The following is a 17,656-nucleotide window of genomic DNA, read 5'->3' on the forward strand; positions in this document are numbered from 1 at the left end:
GGGAGTTGAGAAGACTCCAATGGCTTCAGGACGTGAGAAGGAGGTACGACCAGATGAGATACATGTCTCTTTGGAGAATGACCAGATGGGAAGCGTGTCGTCCAAGCGATCTCGAAATGGTAGAGAAATGGTTGATAAGTATCCAGTTGGAACGCTGAAGATATCTGCGGAATGCAATGGATTGAAGAAGCTTCAAGCAGATTATGTGAGTGATAATGAGATGGAGAATGTGGTTACAATAGACAGAGGCGCGGTGGGCCCGGTTCCACCAGAGGTTCCATGAGAGTTGAGGTGTGGAACTGTCGAGGCTTGGGGCAACGCCTGACAGTTCGACGTCTAAAGGAGATGCAAAGGTTGTATCTCCCTGACTTGTTGTTCCTGATTGAAACTAAGCAACAAAATGATTATGTAAGAGATATAGGAGTGTATCTCGGTTATGATCATATGATCCTTGTACCACCTATGGGTCTTAGTGGTGGATTAGCTGTATTTTGGAAGTCCTTTGTTTCTGTTTCCTGCATTTCTAGTGATGAAAGACTTGTAGATTTGCATATTGAATATCAATGTTTTCAGTTTTATTTGTCCTGTGTTTATGGTCATCCTATACCTAAGCATAGACATTTATTATGGGAAAAATTACAAAGGATTGCTACTTCTCGTTTGGGTCCATGGATGTTGTGTGGTGATTGTAATGAGATTACTAAACCTGAAGAAAAGAAGGGAGGTCGTATAAGGGCATTATCAAGCTTCCAGAGTTTTAACACTATGCTACATATTTGTGATATGAAGGACTTGAAGCACATAGGGAATCAGTTCAGTTGGGTTGGCCGTAGAAGACATGATATTATTGAATGTTGTTTGGACAGAGTAATGGTAAATTCCTCTTGGTTGAATCAGTATCCTCATTCATTTAATGAGTACTTGGAGATTGCTGAATCAGATCATAGACCCATGATTGTTACAATCGACTACAAACAGAGAAGAAAGAAAGGTTTCTTTTGTTATGATAAAAGATTGTTTGATGATCCGAATTTTATTGATACAGTTTCTAATGCCTGGGATCAAACAGAATTTATTAGAGGATGGAATCAAAAGCTTGGTCACTGTCGTGGAGAGATAGTTAGGTGGAAAAGGAGGCATCTGACTAATTCAGCCATTCGCATTAAGGAGATCAGAGGTGTACTGGATCAAGCAATGACAGATAGCTCTGTTTCTATTGAATACATTCATGAACTCCGAGGAAATCTTAATAAAGCATATCGAGAAGAAGAAGAATATTGGAAGCTGAAAAGTAGGAATAGATGGTTAAATCTGGGAGATCGTAACACACCATTCTATCATGGTCTTACAAAGATGAAGAAAAGCAAAAATAAAATCTGTAAAATACGAGATATGAATGGGGTTGTTCATACTCAGGAGGAGACCATTGCAAAGGTTGCTGAGGATTATTTTCAGAATATGTTTTCCTCTAATCCTACAACTTCTTTGGATGATGTTTTGCCTAATATTCAGCCTAAGGTAACAATGGAAATGAATGATAGACTGATTGCTCCAGTTACTGATAAAGAAATAAAAGAGGCATTGGATTTAATTGGTTTGGACAGAGCACCTGGTCCTGATGGATTTACTGCTGCGTTTTATCATCAATTTTGGGACTCAATAGGGATGGATGTTTGCAAAATGATAAAGAATTTCTTTGAGACAGGAGTCATGGAGACAGGGATTAATCACACTAACATTTGTTTAATCCCGAAATTCTCAGAGGCTGCTACAATGGGAGATTACCGTCCTATAAGTCTTTGTACGGTGGCTTATAAGTTAATATCAAAAGTGTTGGGCTTGCGTCTACAGAAGTGCTTGGAAGTGGTTATCTCTGAATCACAAGCTGCATTTGTTCCTGGTAGGCAGATATCGGATAATATCTTGGTGGCTCATGAATTAATTAGTGCTTTGAAATCAAAAAAGGATTGTTCTGAGCAGTATATGGCTATTAAGACAGATATTAGCAAAGCTTATGATCGTGTTGAATGGAAATTTCTTGAGAATATCATGAGAAAACTTGGGTTTCATCCGATTTGTATTTCATGGATTATGACGTGTGTAACATCTGTAAGCTATTCTGTCTTGATAAATGGAGCTCCGTTTGGTGAGATAAAGCCTACTAGAGGTATCAGACAAGGTGATACGTTATCCCCATACTTATTTCTACTTTGTGCTGAAACTCTAAGCCAAATGATTGATCAAGCTGAGGAAGGTGATAAATTTCAAGGAATGAAGTTAGCTCGACGTTGTCCAAAGGTTTCTCACTTGTTATTTGCTGATGATTCTCTCTTTTTTTGTCGAGCTAATCAGAACAACGCAACATGCATGGCAGAAATTTTAGATTCATATGAAAGAGTATCTGGCCAAAAGGTAAATTTGGAGAAATCTTCGATAATATTTGGTATGAGAGTGGATCAGCAGAGGAGGTCACAAATTCAACAGATTCTGAATATTAATGTTGTGGGTGGAGGAGGAAAATATCTAGGTCTTCCGGAACAATTTGGAAAAAGCAAAGTAAAAGATTTTGAAGGCATTGTTTCTCATATCAAATCTGTGACATCTCAATGGTATAATCAATCACTTTCGCAGGCAGGTAAGGAAGTGTTGATTAAATCGGTTTTGCAGGCTAAACCAGTATACCCTATGAGCTGTTTTCTTCTTCCTAAGACTACTTGTGATGAAATCAATGCAATTCTATCAGAATTTTGGTGGGGAAAGGGTGAGGAACGAAGGAAGATCTCTTGGATTTCTTGGAAAAGGCTATGTTTACCCAAAAAAGAAGGAGGTATGGGTTTTCGAGATTTATATAGTTTTAACAAGGCTTTACTTGCAAAGCAAGCATGGCGGATTTGGCATAATCCAAATTCCCTTTTAAGCAGAATTTATAAGGGAAGATATCATCATTCGTCGACTTTCATTCAGTCGTCGAATACTACGCAAGCCTCTTATGGCTGGAAATCAATTCAAGTAGGAAAAGAACTACTTCGAAAAGGACTTCGCACTATGATTGGGGATGGAAGCAAGACCAACGTTTGGATGGATCACTGGATACCGGTTATCCCGCCTAGACGTGCAGTACAAGTTTCATACAATCGAAACATGAAAGTGGAAGAGTTTATTGATCGGGACACATCAACATGGAATCTTCATAAACTGCAACTCTATCTACAGCCCATTGATGTGGAACAAGTGGTAAAGATCAAGCTATCACGATTTGCTCCAGAAGACCAGTTAATATGGCCTTTTACAAAAGATATGAAGTATACAGTAAAGTCGGGTTATTGGGCTGCTACTCATTATTATTATGTGGGTGAAGAGATCTTAAGACCTGCAGGCTCTTTAGAAATAAAAAGGAAAATTTGGAAGTTGAACATTTTGCCAAAGATAAAACAGTTTTTATGAAGAGTGATATCAGGTGCTTTAGCTACTTATACAAATCTGTGTACTCGTGGGATTAATATTGATCCTACATGTCAGAGATGTTGTATAGACGAGGAATCCATTAATCATGTTCTTTTCCTTTGTCCTCATGCCACAGCTATATGGAGATGTTCAGGTATAATCTCAGTTCAACTTTTTTCAAATAACTTGGAAGATAATGTTCGACTTTTGTTTAGTATAATGGAATCTTTACCGGATGTGGAGCAAAATAAATTATTGGTCTTCTGGATTCTGTGGATGATTTGGAAGTCAAGAAATGAATTCATTTTCAACAAAAGAAATGTTCATCCCACTGAAGATATTAGAAGAGCAATGGATTCGAATATTGAATGGTATACAAATGTCCCTCAAACTGGTCAGCAAAGGAGAGGTAATGGTATTAGATCAGCGAAATGGGAACCGCCCCCGGCTAACTGGGTAAAATGCAATTTCGATTATAGCTCACGATCTGACAGTATGGAGGAAGGTATTGGATGGATAGTAAGAGATCATAATGGAGTGTTCTTGGGAGCTGGAAATGCTAAAATTGGGAAAGTTCAATCATCTCTTATAGGTGAGGCCATGAGCTTTATTTTTGCTTTACAACAAATATGGGCTCGTGGCTGGAGAAGAGTGTGGTTTGAAGGTGATAATCAGGAACTTTGTCTTATCATTAATCAAGTTAAAGAACATACTGATCTGGGGAATTACTTGTGCGACATAAGGCATTGGATGACTTTGTTACCTGAATGTTCATTGGAGTATGTAAACCGAGAGAAGAATCAAGCTGCAGATGCTATGTCAAGACATAGTATGGATCATAATAGTTTATATCAATTCTTTGATTTTCCTCCTGTTTGGTTGATTCAGTACTTGTATTCACCTTTTACAGTTTAGTTAATAAAGTTATTGTGGTTAAAAAAAAAAAAAAAATGTTCCACCGTCTGTAAAAACTAAATTAAAAAAAAAAAAAACAATAGTTTAGCTTATTGGGCATCAACTTAAGTCCAAATATTAAAAGAAATTAAAACCTATATTGGGCTAAGAGTTTTGGGCCCATAGTGGAAATAGAAAACCCTACAAAATCAAAGCTTAGATTCATCACTCTCTTGCAGAATCTTCGACCGCGGCGGCACCACCACATCCCCAGGGAGGCCATAATGGTACTTTTCTCTGTCTGAGTCAATCTCCGTTTCTGAATTGCCTCTCTTGTATCTTGCTTCAAATGTTGATTATGAGATCAATTCAATGTGTTTGCAGGGAATTGATTTGATTGCTGGAGGTAAGAGCAAGAAGACCAAAAGGACAGCTCCTAAGTCCGACGATGTCTACCTCAAGCTTACCGTCAAGGTCAGAACTTTAACAGTGATCTTTGTCTCTTTTTTTTTTTTTTTTAGATTGAAAGAGGTTCTTATCTGTTTTGAAAATATTGCAGCTTTACAGGTTTCTGGTAAGGAGAACACAGAGCAAGTTCAATGCAGTGATTCTGAAGAGGCTTTTCATGAGCAAAGTCAACAAAGCTCCTCTCTCTCTCTCCAGGCTCGTCGAGTTCATGACTGGCAAGGTTCAATTTCGTTTGAAAACACTCTTATCTCTCTGTTACTTGGTGTACAAGTTAGTCTCCTAGGTCATGATAATCTGTTGGTCTCTCTTGCTGTGTGATATTATAGGAAGATAAGATTGCTGTCTTGGTTGGAACCATAACCGATGATTTGAGGGTACACGAGATCCCAGCTATCAAGGTTACTGCCTTGAGGTTCACGGAGAGAGCCAGAGCTCGCATTGAGAAAGCTGGTGGTGAATGCTTAACCTTTGACCAGCTTGCTCTCAGTTCTCCTTTGGGACAGAACACTGTAATATTTCTCTCTACCTCCATTTTTAACTTCCCTTGTGATGATAATATGATTAACCTTTTGATTCTTATTGTGTGTTAGGTTCTTCTTAGAGGACCTAAGAACTCACGTGAAGCTGTGAAGCATTTTGGTCCTGCTCCTGGTGTGCCACACAGTCACTCCAAGCCTTATGTTCGGTCCAAGGGAAGGAAGTTCGAGAAGGCCAGAGGAAAGAGGAAGAGCCGTGGATTCAAGGTTTAAGGACATTGTCTGCGTCTTTGAACTTGTTTCTAGAGTGTTGTTGCTTCTTGACTTTTGTTATAGAATCGTGTCTTTTGTTGCCATTTTCAGACAATATTTTAAGATTGTCTCTACTGGATTAATTGTGTACTTATTGCACATTGTGCTGCACCATGGATACAAACCAAACTGACTTTAGGTTTTGTTTCTTGGTTCATATTGCACACTCAAACACAAACATTTGATTTGCATAGTTTAATTTCTTTTAAAATTAAATAAGTGAATAAAAAAATAGCAGCTAGCGCATATTACATACTAATGGATTAAATTTTACATAATGGTTATTACAATTAAGTTTTGTAAACGACATCTTTAATGTATTGCGGATATTAAACATGAGCTTCAAGGCTAAACATTAATCCCAACAATTGTGAAAATTTGTTTGTTTCCAGGTTGTCTTTAATTAACGTAAGAAAAAACAAATTATATTGCAACTTAACCGATTCTTTTAGTCAGTTAAAACCATGGTTCTCTTGGTAGAACCTTCCGGGGCAGCTGCTGGAGAAACCGAGCCAGCACCACTTGTGTCCGGGAAAGAAGAGAAATCTGGAGCAGCCGAGCCGCTAGGGGTAGTGGTTGCAGCGTTCGGGTCAGCAGCCAAGAGGCCAGGAGTGTACGGTACACCTTTGCCCGGAACCCAAACATCACCTTGGATGTACTGATCAGGTGTGAAACTGAGAATCTCCTCATCGCTCAGTGTCTTGATTCCAGGCCAAGTAACCCTGCCTGCAAGGGCTGCTCCAGGTCCAATGTTCTGTACTTCAGAGTAGAACAATGTGTCAAGACCGAAGTTTCCAAGCCACGGTTGCCATCCTTGGGGTTGAATAAAATCAGGAATAAAAGTGTTCATAATAATAGTTCTCGAGTACTCCTTCCACGGCCTTCCTAAATAGGCTTTGCTAGTTTCCTTGACTGCCAAGTAATCCGGTTCGCCAGCAATAGTGCAACCTTGGAACACAAATCCAGTTGACTCCCTCGCGTCTTTACGACCATGAGCTGTGATAGGGCACGCCTGGTTCGGGAGTGGCTTCCTCACCAATAAAGTACAGTTCTGGAATACAGCAGCTGCGTCTCCAAAGAGGAAATCAATGGTGCCAGAGATGGTGCAATCTCGGTAGAATTGACGGTGGGAGTGAGCGTAGAGCGTGTCTTGGTAACCATCGAATCTACAGTTAAAAAATATGGACTCGTCTGACTGAACCCTAACCGCAACGGCTTGATGTTTGATGGCACCGGCAGTGTTTACAAACCCTATGTTCTTGGCAATGAAGTAGTCTCCAATGATGGCTGCAATAACCATTACATGCATTAACATATATGACTTCTAAGTACAAATAATCAAGTATATACAATGTTCAAGATAGGCATGCGCAGAAAAAACCAGAACGAACCAAAACCGGAATTGGACCAAACCCTTTATTATCTGAACAATTTATACATTTCTATATCCAAAATCAACGAACCAAGAACATATACCCAAAATAATTTAAAAATCTATGAAAACTATCCAAAAATATCAGAATTACTAGAAACTATCCATTTTTTGTCCGAAATATCTAAAATAATCCATTTTTTTTTGTTATTTCAGTCTTTTTCGGATATTTTGGCTAGTTATTACGCGAACCAAAAAAGTATATCCGAAAAATAAGGTATCAAACTATTCTCGGGTATTTTTTGGATATTTAAACCAATATTCGAAGAACCGAAAATTGCAAATATATTAATTGGATCCTCTAGACTCCTATCCAATACCCAAATACGCAAACCGAACTGATATCCGCAATGCCAAAGGCTAGTTCAAGAAATAGTTATGCCGTAAGTAGGAGATTTATAAGAAATCATTGATTAGATCGATTTTAAGAACATTAGATTAGATATATATCTTACCAACAGTGGCAGTACGATAGGTAGTGATACCGTCCTTGTAATTCTTGCTACCGGAGATGATGGTTTTGTCAGGACCATCACCGATGAACACAAGGTGAGTCATGCTCTTGTTGACTTGCACATACTCCTTGTAGACTCCAGCCTTAATGTGAACCACAAAGGTTGTATTCTTCTTCTTGGGAACGAACTTCATCGCGTCGTTGATCGTTGTATACTGACCGCTCCCGTCCTGAGCCACCACAATATCAGCCTTCGCATCCGAATACCCCTCAGCAGCCTGCAAGAGGCTCCTCCCTCTCTGGTCCACCCACGAGGGGATATCTTGAGACAGAAGCCTTCTACTGTTCAGCTCGGGAATCCCCATTTGTCCGACAAAACTCGACATCTCGCTGATGATCGCTAGCCCATTGTGGGTCAGCTCGATAGCGGTTTTCAAGGCCTTCTTCATTGTCTCTCCGGCTTTCCCTTGTGTCCCTTGAAACCCTTCGAGGCAAGTCTCCTCGTGGCTTATCGCCGCGCTGAGCCAAATCCTAAGATTGATCAAAGCCTCGTCGAGCAAATGGAACTCGAACTTCCCTAGCTCCTCGAAAGAGTTGCTGAGCTCTCCCAAGGCGTAGTCCATCAGCTCCTTGCACTGATCAAGAGCCATCCTCGTCCTCGGATCCTTCTGAAGGTCCATCATGGTCTGCGACTTCTTGGCAGCGTCGGTGATCTGCTTCATCGTGACGCTAAACGCGGTTTTAACCAACTCCATTGGATCGGTTGTGTTGTGACCATTCTTGAGAAGAGTGTCTTCGCATGTCTTTTTGTAATCCGTTGGTGCGCATACGTCCTTAACGGCCTTGACGGAAGCGGCTAGCTCTCCGTTACTTTTAGAGTCGCCGTTTGCTTCGTTCTTGTTGAGGCTGATGGTAACGGCGACGATCATTGAGATGAGCAGAACGGAGGAGATTAAAATAACAGCGTACCTCCTCTTCTTCTTGGAATCATCGTCGTACCTGTACGACATATCCTTGTTTTTTTTTTTTGCTTACAGTAAATGTTCTTTTGATTGTTGGATTATATTTTATCAAACTGTTGTTGAACTTGAACAGCTCTGAAGATGTTTTGTTTAAAAATATTAGAGCTGTTCGTTGTTCTTTTTCGAGAAAATGGGATTGTGAGTTTTATGGACTCATCCTTTGAAGGTTACGTAGCGTCCTTGGAAGTGTGCATCTGTTCACATAATTGTCGTGATGGCATTTTTTTATAACTGAAACGACAAATTAAGAGTTGGTTATAAGTGTTGCTCTGTTTTATGAGGTTTGGCGGGAAATACGGCTAGTGAGAAACTGTTGAAAAAGATAAAGATTAGTTTATTGTCTTCTCTGTTTCGTCAAAGTTTCTAAATTGAGAAAATAATTAAATCTTATTCCTCGTTTTTGTTTGTTTGTTTGTTTGTTGATGTTCTAACCAGAATAATCAGTGTCTCAATCGTGTTGAATAGCCTACTCATTGCTATTCAAACTCTTTTACACAGATGTTTTTTATTTGAGGTCATGTCATTTGTTCTGTTTTATATTCTAGAATCAATGTGAGATTTTAAACATATCATATGTGCACATGATTTAGATGTATATATAGTCGTATGTATTTGTATAGAATAATGTGTATGAATGTTTCTTAGGAAGAAACTGAAAGTGGAAAAGGTATATATGTTTTCACTGCATTGAAAATTTGTGTTTGGTTCTTGACTATATAGATGATTAGGAAGACTTAATTAGTCAACTTAAAGGAGCTACTGCTATCTTTAATTTTATGTCAACATGTACCAATGCCATTGATCTTATATATTACTTTCTTTCTAATTTTGATTACAAAACACTTTCACATAGATCATGGAGCTATCTGTTATCTTTAATTCTGAACCTGGTCCGCTGTTCTTAAACTGCATGATACAATGTCTTCAAAACGATATTTGTTGACATCTATTATTCTTCAAGAACAAACAGCCTAGTCTATGCAACTCAAGCAATCTTGTGAAGTTTCTCGTCTTAAGGTAAACCAGAAAATGCATAGTTTCATATAACCGCAGCTTGTGGATCTCCATATAGACAAAGGTTTGAATCCCAAGTCCCTACAGCACATACTCAGAGCAATCAGAATGAAGATATACTTTGTTTGAAACGGTTTATGAGTTTGTAGAGCTTTTCATTAGTTGTTTCAAGGCCCAAATTGGGAAGTATTAGCCCATTAAAAGTTGGCTTCAGTTTTCCGAACTTTAATTCTGGTGTACATACTACTACTAAAGAATGTTTGCTATTATGACATTATTATTTAGGGGTGAGCAAAAAAACCGAACTGAACCGATCGAACCGAACTGACCGAACCGAAACCTATTCGAACCAAACCGAAGTCCATTTCAAATGATTCGGTTGAAGATTTTTCCAACCCGAACGGTTCAGTTCAGTTCGGTTTAAACCGAACTGATAAACCGAAGTGTTTTAATAGTTATTTAAACTAAAAATATTAATAATATCAAGATATTAAAATCCTAAGATTAAGCCCACATAATTTCCTTTTGCACGGAAGAAATCCTAATATAACATATACTAATTATTGATTTGTTGCAGGTTTTTTTGATGATATCACATGGAAAATGATTCATTGCAGGCTTTTTTTAATTCTTAATGCTATAAGAGACAACAAAATTTGTTTTTTTTTTTCTTTTTATTTAGTTAATTTTGGTTTGATTGAATTCTTATAAAGTTATAAACTATATTTGTAATTTTTAAAAGGTTTTTATTTTGGTTTTATACTGAATTTAATTTACATACTTAATTTTTTATTATGACCAACGTGATTATTTCATGACAACCATACGTTTATGGTTTACAAACCGAATATGAACCGAACCGAAATACAAACCAAATCGAATACAAACCAAACCAAATATAAACTGAACCAAACATAACCGAACATAACCGAACCGAAATCGATCCAAACCAAACTAACTATGATTTACTTCAGCTGGAAAAATTCTAGAACCGAACTAACCAAACCGATAAAATAACCGAAGTGCCCAACCCTATTATTATTCTGTTTTGGAATAATCATCTACAGTTATTCTTCTTTTTTTGCTAAATCATCTACAGTTATTCTTACAAAATTGTTTGATGCTTTTCATTATCAATATTTGGATGATGAAAGTGAAATTTTACTTTACTAACATGAAATGAAAGTGATGGTTCTGTACTTCCCATGTCATCGTTTTATACTGCAGGTTGATCGCTTGATAATGAATGCTAATTTAAGTCTCTTTACTGTAAATGTTGATGCGTATACGTTATAATTAATTAAGTGTTTATTACTTTTTATGCAAATAAGGTCAGACAGAATTTTCTTAATCATACAAGTATTTTGTTTGTCATCAATAATTAAATGAACAAAAGTGTAGGCCGATACACAATCATTTCCTTGTCTAATCACATATATGGATTGAATAAGCTTTTGAGGGGAATATTCTGATCTGGTAAAGCACAAAAATAGGGATATTCTTGTCGTTTGATGCTTGCATGGCATATACTTCGCACAACAGAAACTCTTGTATCAACTAAAAGACCAAATTCTCCCTCGCTACCAAATCATTATACATGTTAGATTTTAGTATTTTACCAACAAATACATAAAACGTATTTCAAATGGGATGCTAAGAGAAAGTAGACGTACTATAGTTTCACTTATGATTAACAGCCTACAGCTGTAGATTAGATTAATTATTCTTTATAGTATTGAATAATTCGGTTATAAATAATGTAAATTGCTTATAAGAAATACAAAACAATTAGTGTAAACCGCTTAGATATACACAGAAATTTCGGAGTTACTTTTGCAAGGCAAAGTCTTAGGGTAAAATAGTCATTATGCTACTTTGTCTAAGACAATGAAACCTTGGAGCTCTTGTCCAACTTGGAAACGACGTAATGTTGCTAACCAAGTTGCAAAAAATACACGGCAAGAGGTAGACGGAAGTAAGCATATACCATCAATCCTCAGCGTACACGTGGCAATAGTCATACCTGTCATCATCTATATTCATTAAAACCTAACGTGACGGAACCACCCCTCCTTCGCCGTTGAATATACTACTTGTGCCAGACATATTTAAAAACCTTAAACTGTACCCTATATATCCTGTCTATTTGCATTAAATCTGAATTACTCTGATTACTGGAATCTCGGACATGCCATCGTGCTAAGAGGCGACGGTGAGGAGGAGGATATTTAGCTATGTCGACGGAGAAACTTCTCGCCACTAACGGCGTTAAATCCGACGGCGTCATCAGAAGAACGGCGGCGACGGCGAATTGTCTTACCGGCGGAAGTCAGATATTCGAAGAGCTTCCGAAGGCTAAGATCGTCTCTGTCTCGAGACCAGACACGACTGATTTTAGCCCTTTGCTTCTTTCTTACACCTTGGAGCTTCAGTATAAACAGGTATACGCTTGTACTTACATGTTTCGCAATGTAGACTTGTAGTTTGCATTATTAAATTGTTATTAGGGTTTATGTTATGTATTAATTGTTAATCCTCTGTTTTGTTTTTGGTAATATGTTTTAGTTCAAGTGGACATTACAAAAGAAAGCTTCTCAAGTTCTGTACCTACACTTTGCTTTGAAGAAACGTTTGATCATTGAAGAACTCCACGACAAGCAAGAACATGTCAGTATGTTTAGGCTTTGCAGATTTTTTAACAAACAAATTCTTGAAACTTGAAAATTATTGTTTTGGATAGGTTAGAGAATGGTTGCATAGCTTGGGGATCTTTGATATGCAAGGATCAGTTGTACAAGATGACGAAGAACCAGACGATGGTGCTCTTCCTCTGCACTACACTGAAGATAGTGTCAAGAACAGGTACATTATTACTCTGTTCTTTTTTTAGATTAACTTGGATATCTCGGGATTATAGAAGGGTCCAGACAAATTCTCCTACGAATACATTTTCGCGTTTGTTAATTAGACGACTAACAATTGATGACCGATGTTTTGCTTAAAGTTCTGAAACATTAGATCCCTATGTTGTTCAGGAATGTTCCTTCCCGTGCAGCGTTATCAATCATCCGTCCAACGATAGGCCGATCAGAGACAGTTGTAGACCGTGGGAGAGCCGCAATGAAGGGCTACTTGAATCTGTTTCTAGGGAACTTGGACATTGTTAACTCCAAAGAGGTTTGAGTTTTATCTCTAGCAATAAATGTGGCTGTAACTGGTAATAATATGGAATTGGTGGAGTAAAAATAAATGGAATGCTATGAATGGAATACAGAAAAATGAAATGTTCATTCTATTCATTCATTGATCAAATTGTTATGGAATAGGTATCTTTGTATGTTGGGGGTGATTGGTTGGGCTGTAGAAAGTGACTTTAGCTTTAATTTTCATCTACAACCTTAAATACTACCAATCATGCTTTATCTTGGTTTTTAAAGCTACAACCAAAAAATTAAAACTACAGCAAAAACACACAAAAAATGGCTGTAAACATCTTATTTTCTAAAGCCCCATTTTTTTAGCTGTAGGAAATTTTAAAGCTACATCATTTAAAGCTAAATCAAAAATCCTACAGACAAAATATTAAAGTAAATTTTCTACAATTACAACCCAACCAATCACCCCCGTTATCTATTTACTTGTGAGATTGATAGAAATACTATTCTATTCCATTCATAGTAAATGTTAAAAAATATGTGGAATTAATGAAATCAACCATTCCACATCATTTTATTCCCGTTGACTTTTCTAGGTTTTCTTTTTCTTGCGTCACACTCAATATGTATCCACAGGTCTGCAAGTTCCTGGAAGTATCTAGACTCTCGTTTGCTAGAGAGTACGGTTCAAAGATGAAAGAAGGGTATGTCACAGTGAAACACCTGAGGGAAGTCCCCGGGTCTGATGGTGGCCGATGCTGTCTTCCTTCTCAGTGTCTAGGCTGCTTTGGTAATAGTTGGGCAAAGGTAGGTTCGGTCCAATGAAACATTCGCATTAGTCTCTAAATTTTTAGAGATTTTTTACATAGATATATGTCTTCAAATTATGAAAAAAGTTTTTTTTAACACTTCTTGAGAAATGTTTATAGTCCCCAAAATCTTAGATTCGGCTCTGGTTCGGACATGGTTTGTGTAAAGTATCTGAACTTTTCTTTCTTGGAGAAATGACTTCTAATATATTTAGAATGTTTTACAGGTTTGGGCGGTTCTAAAACCTGGCTTCTTGGCATTACTTGAAGATCCGTTCAGTGGAAAACTTCTAGATATAATGGTGTTCGACTCATTAGGTTTCCAAGGTACAAAAGAGTCACCCGAGCAACCGCGTTTGGCTGAACAGGTGAAGGAACGCAACCCGTTGCGTTTTGGCTTTAAGGTTACAAGTGGTGACAGAACCGTGAGGCTGAGAACTACAAGCTGCAGGAAAGTCAAAGAGTGGGTTAAGGCCGTGGACGAGGCTGGTTCCTACAATCCACATAGGTTTGGTTCGTTTGCGCCGCCTAGAGGGTTGACATCAGATGGAAGCCAAGCTCAGTGGTTCGTGGATGGCCACACTGCGTTTGAAGCGATTGCTTTTGCAATCCAAAACGCTACATCAGAGGTAACCACTGATTAAGAATCCAACCACATGATTATATATAGAGTTTGAGTAAAGTCTAAATATAAACTTCATCTGTAGATATTTATCACGGGTTGGTGGTTATGCCCGGAGCTATATCTCAAACGCCCGTTTCAAGATCATCCGTCTTTGCGGCTAGATGCCTTGCTGGAGACGAAAGCAAAACAGGGCGTTAAGGTAATGCTTTAACAATATTACATATCTGGTTTTTTATAAACTCTAACATAGAACAATTTAAACTTTGTTGCAGATTTATATTCTTATGTATAAAGAAGTTCAAATCGCGCTGAAAATCAATAGCATGTACAGCAAGAAAAGGCTTCAAAACATTCACAAGAACGTCAAAGTTCTTCGTTATCCAGACCATCTGTCCACTGGAATTTACCTCTGGTAACAGTAATAACCAAAACCCTCAGATTGTTGTAACTTCTTAGCTACGCAACTAATTAAAGTTGAATTTTTATGGCTTTTTTCAGGTCCCACCATGACAAGATAGTGATTGTAGATTACCAAGTCTGCTTCATTGGAGGGTTAGATCTCTGTTTCGGCCGGTACGATACAGCTGAACACAAAGTTGGAGATTGCCCTCCTCATATATGGCCAGGAAAAGATTATTATAACCCTAGGTAACTTTCCTGAACCTTATTTAACAAAAGGAATCATGTTTCTGACAAATTGTTATATGTATTGCCAGAGAGTCTGAACCAAACTCATGGGAAGAAACGATGAAAGACGAGCTAGACCGTAGAAAATACCCTAGAATGCCGTGGCATGAGGTTCACTGTGCTCTCTGGGGACCGCCTTGTCGCGATGTGGCTAGACATTTCGTCCAGAGGTGGAACCACTCTAAGGTAAATGCACGGTTCTAAAAATCGGTCAATGTGCCCATCTAGGCGGAAACTCGATCCTACCCAAAACGATTTTTAAAATAAATCCGATAAGTAGTATACATGAGCTCGTAGTTAATGATTAAAGATTTCTTGAACATTGTGTAAATGTATTGTAGAGATATCATTTTTTCAGCAGTTGTGTTTTGTTTTATAAGGTTTTGATTATGTTTTGTTTTTTTTTTTGTTTTGATTAGAGAAACAAGGCACCTAATGAACAGACGATTCCATTGCTGATGCCTCATCACCACATGGTTCTTCCTCACTACTTGGGAACTAGAGAGATCGATATTATCTCAACAGCTAAACCAGAGGAAGACCCTAACAAACCTGTTGTTCTATCCAGACAAGACTCATTCTCATCTGCCTCACCTCCTCAAGACATTCCTTTGCTTCTCCCACAAGAAACCGATGCGGATTTCGCCACTATAGGAGATATTAAGTTTGAAAGAGGTTCAAGACAAGCCCTCGATGGTCGAGATGAATATCCTGGAGAAACTTCAGAGGAAAGCGATAGGGATGAGACTGTGAACGAGTGGTGGTGGCAGATAGGGAAGCAAAGTGATTGCAAGTGTCAGATCATCAGAAGTGTTAGCCAATGGTCAGCTGGTACTAACCAACCTGAAGATAGCATTCATCAAGCATACTGTTCACTCATCGAAAACGCTGAACATTTTATCTACATAGAGGTATGTAATATGAACTCATCATTCAAATATTTTAATATTAAATTTCTTAATCTTCAGATTGAACTAATCTTCTGGTTTAACAGAACCAATTCTTCATCTCTGGGCTAGAGAAAGATGACACGATCCTGAACCGCGTTTCTGAAGCCTTATACAGACGCATTCTGAAGGCTCATGAGGAGAACAAGTGCTTCCGTGTCGTGATCGTTATACCGCTCCTCCCTGGATTTCAGGTACAGTATGGTTCTTCGTATCACATTCACATATACTCCCTCAATTTTAAATTGATCCATGTTTTTTAAAAGATGGAGTACATTTTAATGCATTTTTATTAGAGAATAATGGTAAATTAATTGTAAACTCGAAAAAAAAAAATTGGATTGATTGAATTTTTATTGGCTAAAATTGTGAGAAACAGTTAATTCCAAAAAAAATAATTTATTTAAAATGAAAATTTATTATATTTTTTTAGTATGGGTAAAAACTTCAAATCATACAGTTTTGAAAAGGAGGGAGTTCTTAACCGAATAAAAGCACTATATATATCATTCTCTATCTTTTTTTTTGTAACTTATCATTAAACAGGGAGGCATTGATGAGTTTGGAGCAGCTACGGTTCGAGCACTGATGCATTGGCAATACCGTTCGATCTCCAGAGACAGAACTTCGATTCTATACAACCTTAAAGCTTTGCTTGGTCCCAAGACGCAAGACTACATCTCCTTCTATGGTCTGAGGTCGTACGGACGGTTGTTCGAGGACGGTCCTATTGCCACTAGCCAGATTTACGTGCATAGCAAGCTACTGATTGTTGATGACCGGATTGCTGTGATTGGTTCTTCTAATATTAACGATAGGAGCTTACTAGGGTCACGAGATTCTGAGGTACTTCCACAACTCTCAGTTTGATTCTTTGTTTAACAAACAAAAAAAAGGTTTTGCAATCATTTTGAAATAATAATGTTTTTCAGATAGGAGTTGTGATTGAAGACAAAGAGTTCGTTGAATCTTCGATGAATGGAGTGAAGTGGATGGCGGGGAAGTTCTCGTATAGTCTCAGATGTTCACTTTGGTCGGAGCATCTTGGTCTTCAACCCGGAAAGGTAATTCGGACTTTTTAGTATTTCCACTCATTAACTTAATAGTAATTGTTTTGTTTAACTTATTAATATTTTCTAAGATATTAAATCTTATTTTGATGTTCAGGTGAAAATGATTGAAGATCCAATAAAAGATGCAACATACCAAGACTTGTGGATGGCCACGGCTAAGAGGAACACTGACATCTACGACAAAGTCTTCTCTTGCATACCTAATGAAAATATACGTTCAAAGTTCGTACTTCTTACCTTCTATGAGCTTTAATATCTACAGAGAGATAATAGAAATGTATGCTTATATGATTTTGATTTATCCTCCTTATCACAGAGCTGCATTGAGACACAATGTGGCTCTTTGTAAAGACAAGTTAGGTCATACGACGATCGACCTTGGCATTGCACCTGAAAAGCTAAAACCGTGCGACAGCGACTCGTGGGAGATGCTGAAGGAAACAAGAGGGCACCTCGTATGTTTCCCATTACATTTCATGTGTAATGAAGAAGATCTCAGGCCGGGTTTCGTAGAAACTGAGTTCTACACTGCTCCTCAAGTCTTCCACTAATCACTATTTATTGGACATGCCTCTTTATCCTGATTGGGTTAATAGGAGACTAATCCGGTTACTGAAAACTATATTAGATGGCTAAAAAGTCTCACACGTTTTCATATGTATAGAGAAGTTAGTTATATAGATACACAGGTAATGAGATCATTTCTTTTGATTGTTTCTTAGGTTTGAGAAGGTGTGTATGTTATATAGAAGAATAAAAAACTTATTTGTGTGACTATCTATCTTTAAGCTGTACAATACATCTTTATCTGTTTCAGTTTAGTTGTCTTGTAGAGTTAAATTTT

At 37.8% G+C, this 17,656-nt stretch overlaps 4 protein-coding genes across 4 annotated transcripts; 3 read left to right on the plus strand and 1 right to left on the minus strand.

Moving 5' to 3' along the window:
* The first annotated feature begins 3,795 nt into the window (after positions 1-3,795).
* On the plus strand, positions 3,796-4,359 carry LOC103849922. The gene has a single exon (XM_009126635.1). The coding sequence runs from the start codon at positions 3,796-3,798 to the stop codon at positions 4,357-4,359; it is 564 nt and encodes a 187-aa protein (XP_009124883.1).
* Positions 4,360-4,401: 42 nt separating this feature from the next.
* On the plus strand, positions 4,402-5,751 carry LOC103849912 (60S ribosomal protein L18-2). Its single transcript, XM_009126622.3, has 5 exons — positions 4,402-4,625; positions 4,723-4,812; positions 4,898-5,026; positions 5,133-5,315; positions 5,397-5,751. The coding sequence occupies exons 1-5, from the start codon at positions 4,623-4,625 to the stop codon at positions 5,553-5,555; spliced, it is 564 nt and encodes a 187-aa protein (XP_009124870.1). The 5' UTR covers positions 4,402-4,622; the 3' UTR covers positions 5,556-5,751.
* Positions 5,752-5,818: 67 nt separating this feature from the next.
* Positions 5,819-11,680, minus strand: LOC103849910 (probable pectinesterase/pectinesterase inhibitor 21). Its single transcript, XM_009126621.3, has 2 exons — positions 7,482-11,680; positions 5,819-6,881 (listed from the first exon to the last, which is right to left on the minus strand). The coding sequence occupies exons 1-2, from the start codon at positions 8,488-8,490 to the stop codon at positions 6,043-6,045; spliced, it is 1,848 nt and encodes a 615-aa protein (XP_009124869.1). The 5' UTR covers positions 8,491-11,680; the 3' UTR covers positions 5,819-6,042.
* Positions 11,681-11,750: 70 nt separating this feature from the next.
* LOC103849909 (phospholipase D zeta 2) lies at positions 11,751-17,589 on the plus strand. The gene is made up of 16 exons (XM_009126620.3): positions 11,751-11,957; positions 12,082-12,183; positions 12,257-12,378; positions 12,552-12,693; positions 13,308-13,478; positions 13,708-14,109; positions 14,188-14,304; positions 14,378-14,517; positions 14,604-14,753; positions 14,822-14,978; positions 15,212-15,703; positions 15,787-15,933; positions 16,286-16,585; positions 16,672-16,803; positions 16,907-17,034; positions 17,129-17,589. Exons 1-16 carry the CDS (start codon positions 11,751-11,753, stop codon positions 17,361-17,363), a joined length of 3,144 nt encoding a protein of 1,047 aa, XP_009124868.1. The 3' UTR covers positions 17,364-17,589.
* The last annotated feature ends 67 nt before the right edge of the window (positions 17,590-17,656 follow it).

The sequence above is a fragment of the Brassica rapa genome, chromosome A01, assembly GCF_000309985.2.
Source record: "Brassica rapa cultivar Chiifu-401-42 chromosome A01, CAAS_Brap_v3.01, whole genome shotgun sequence".
In the NCBI taxonomy this organism is placed as follows: Eukaryota; Viridiplantae; Streptophyta; class Magnoliopsida; order Brassicales; family Brassicaceae; genus Brassica; species Brassica rapa.

Bases quoted from the DNA above. Each gene is read 5' to 3' on its own strand.
- LOC103849912 (XM_009126622.3), top strand. The intron at 4,813-4,897 runs GTCAGAACTTTA...AAAATATTGCAG, and splicing joins ACCTCAAGCTTACCGTCAAG to CTTTACAGGTTTCTGGTAAG. The intron at 5,316-5,396 runs GTAATATTTCTC...ATTGTGTGTTAG, and splicing joins CTCCTTTGGGACAGAACACT to GTTCTTCTTAGAGGACCTAA.
- LOC103849909 (XM_009126620.3), top strand. From the start codon at position 11,751: ATGTCGACGGAGAAACTTCTCGCCACTAACGGCGTTAAATCCGACGGC. The intron at 12,184-12,256 runs GTCAGTATGTTT...TGTTTTGGATAG, and splicing joins TCCACGACAAGCAAGAACAT to GTTAGAGAATGGTTGCATAG. The intron at 15,934-16,285 runs GTACAGTATGGT...ATCATTAAACAG, and splicing joins CGCTCCTCCCTGGATTTCAG to GGAGGCATTGATGAGTTTGG.
- LOC103849922 (XM_009126635.1), top strand. From the start codon at position 3,796: ATGGATTCGAATATTGAATGGTATACAAATGTCCCTCAAACTGGTCAG.
- LOC103849910 (XM_009126621.3), bottom strand. From the start codon at position 8,490: ATGTCGTACAGGTACGACGATGATTCCAAGAAGAAGAGGAGGTACGCT. The intron at 6,882-7,481 runs GTAAGATATATA...TGGTTATTGCAG, and splicing joins CTATCGTACTGCCACTGTTG to CCATCATTGGAGACTACTTC.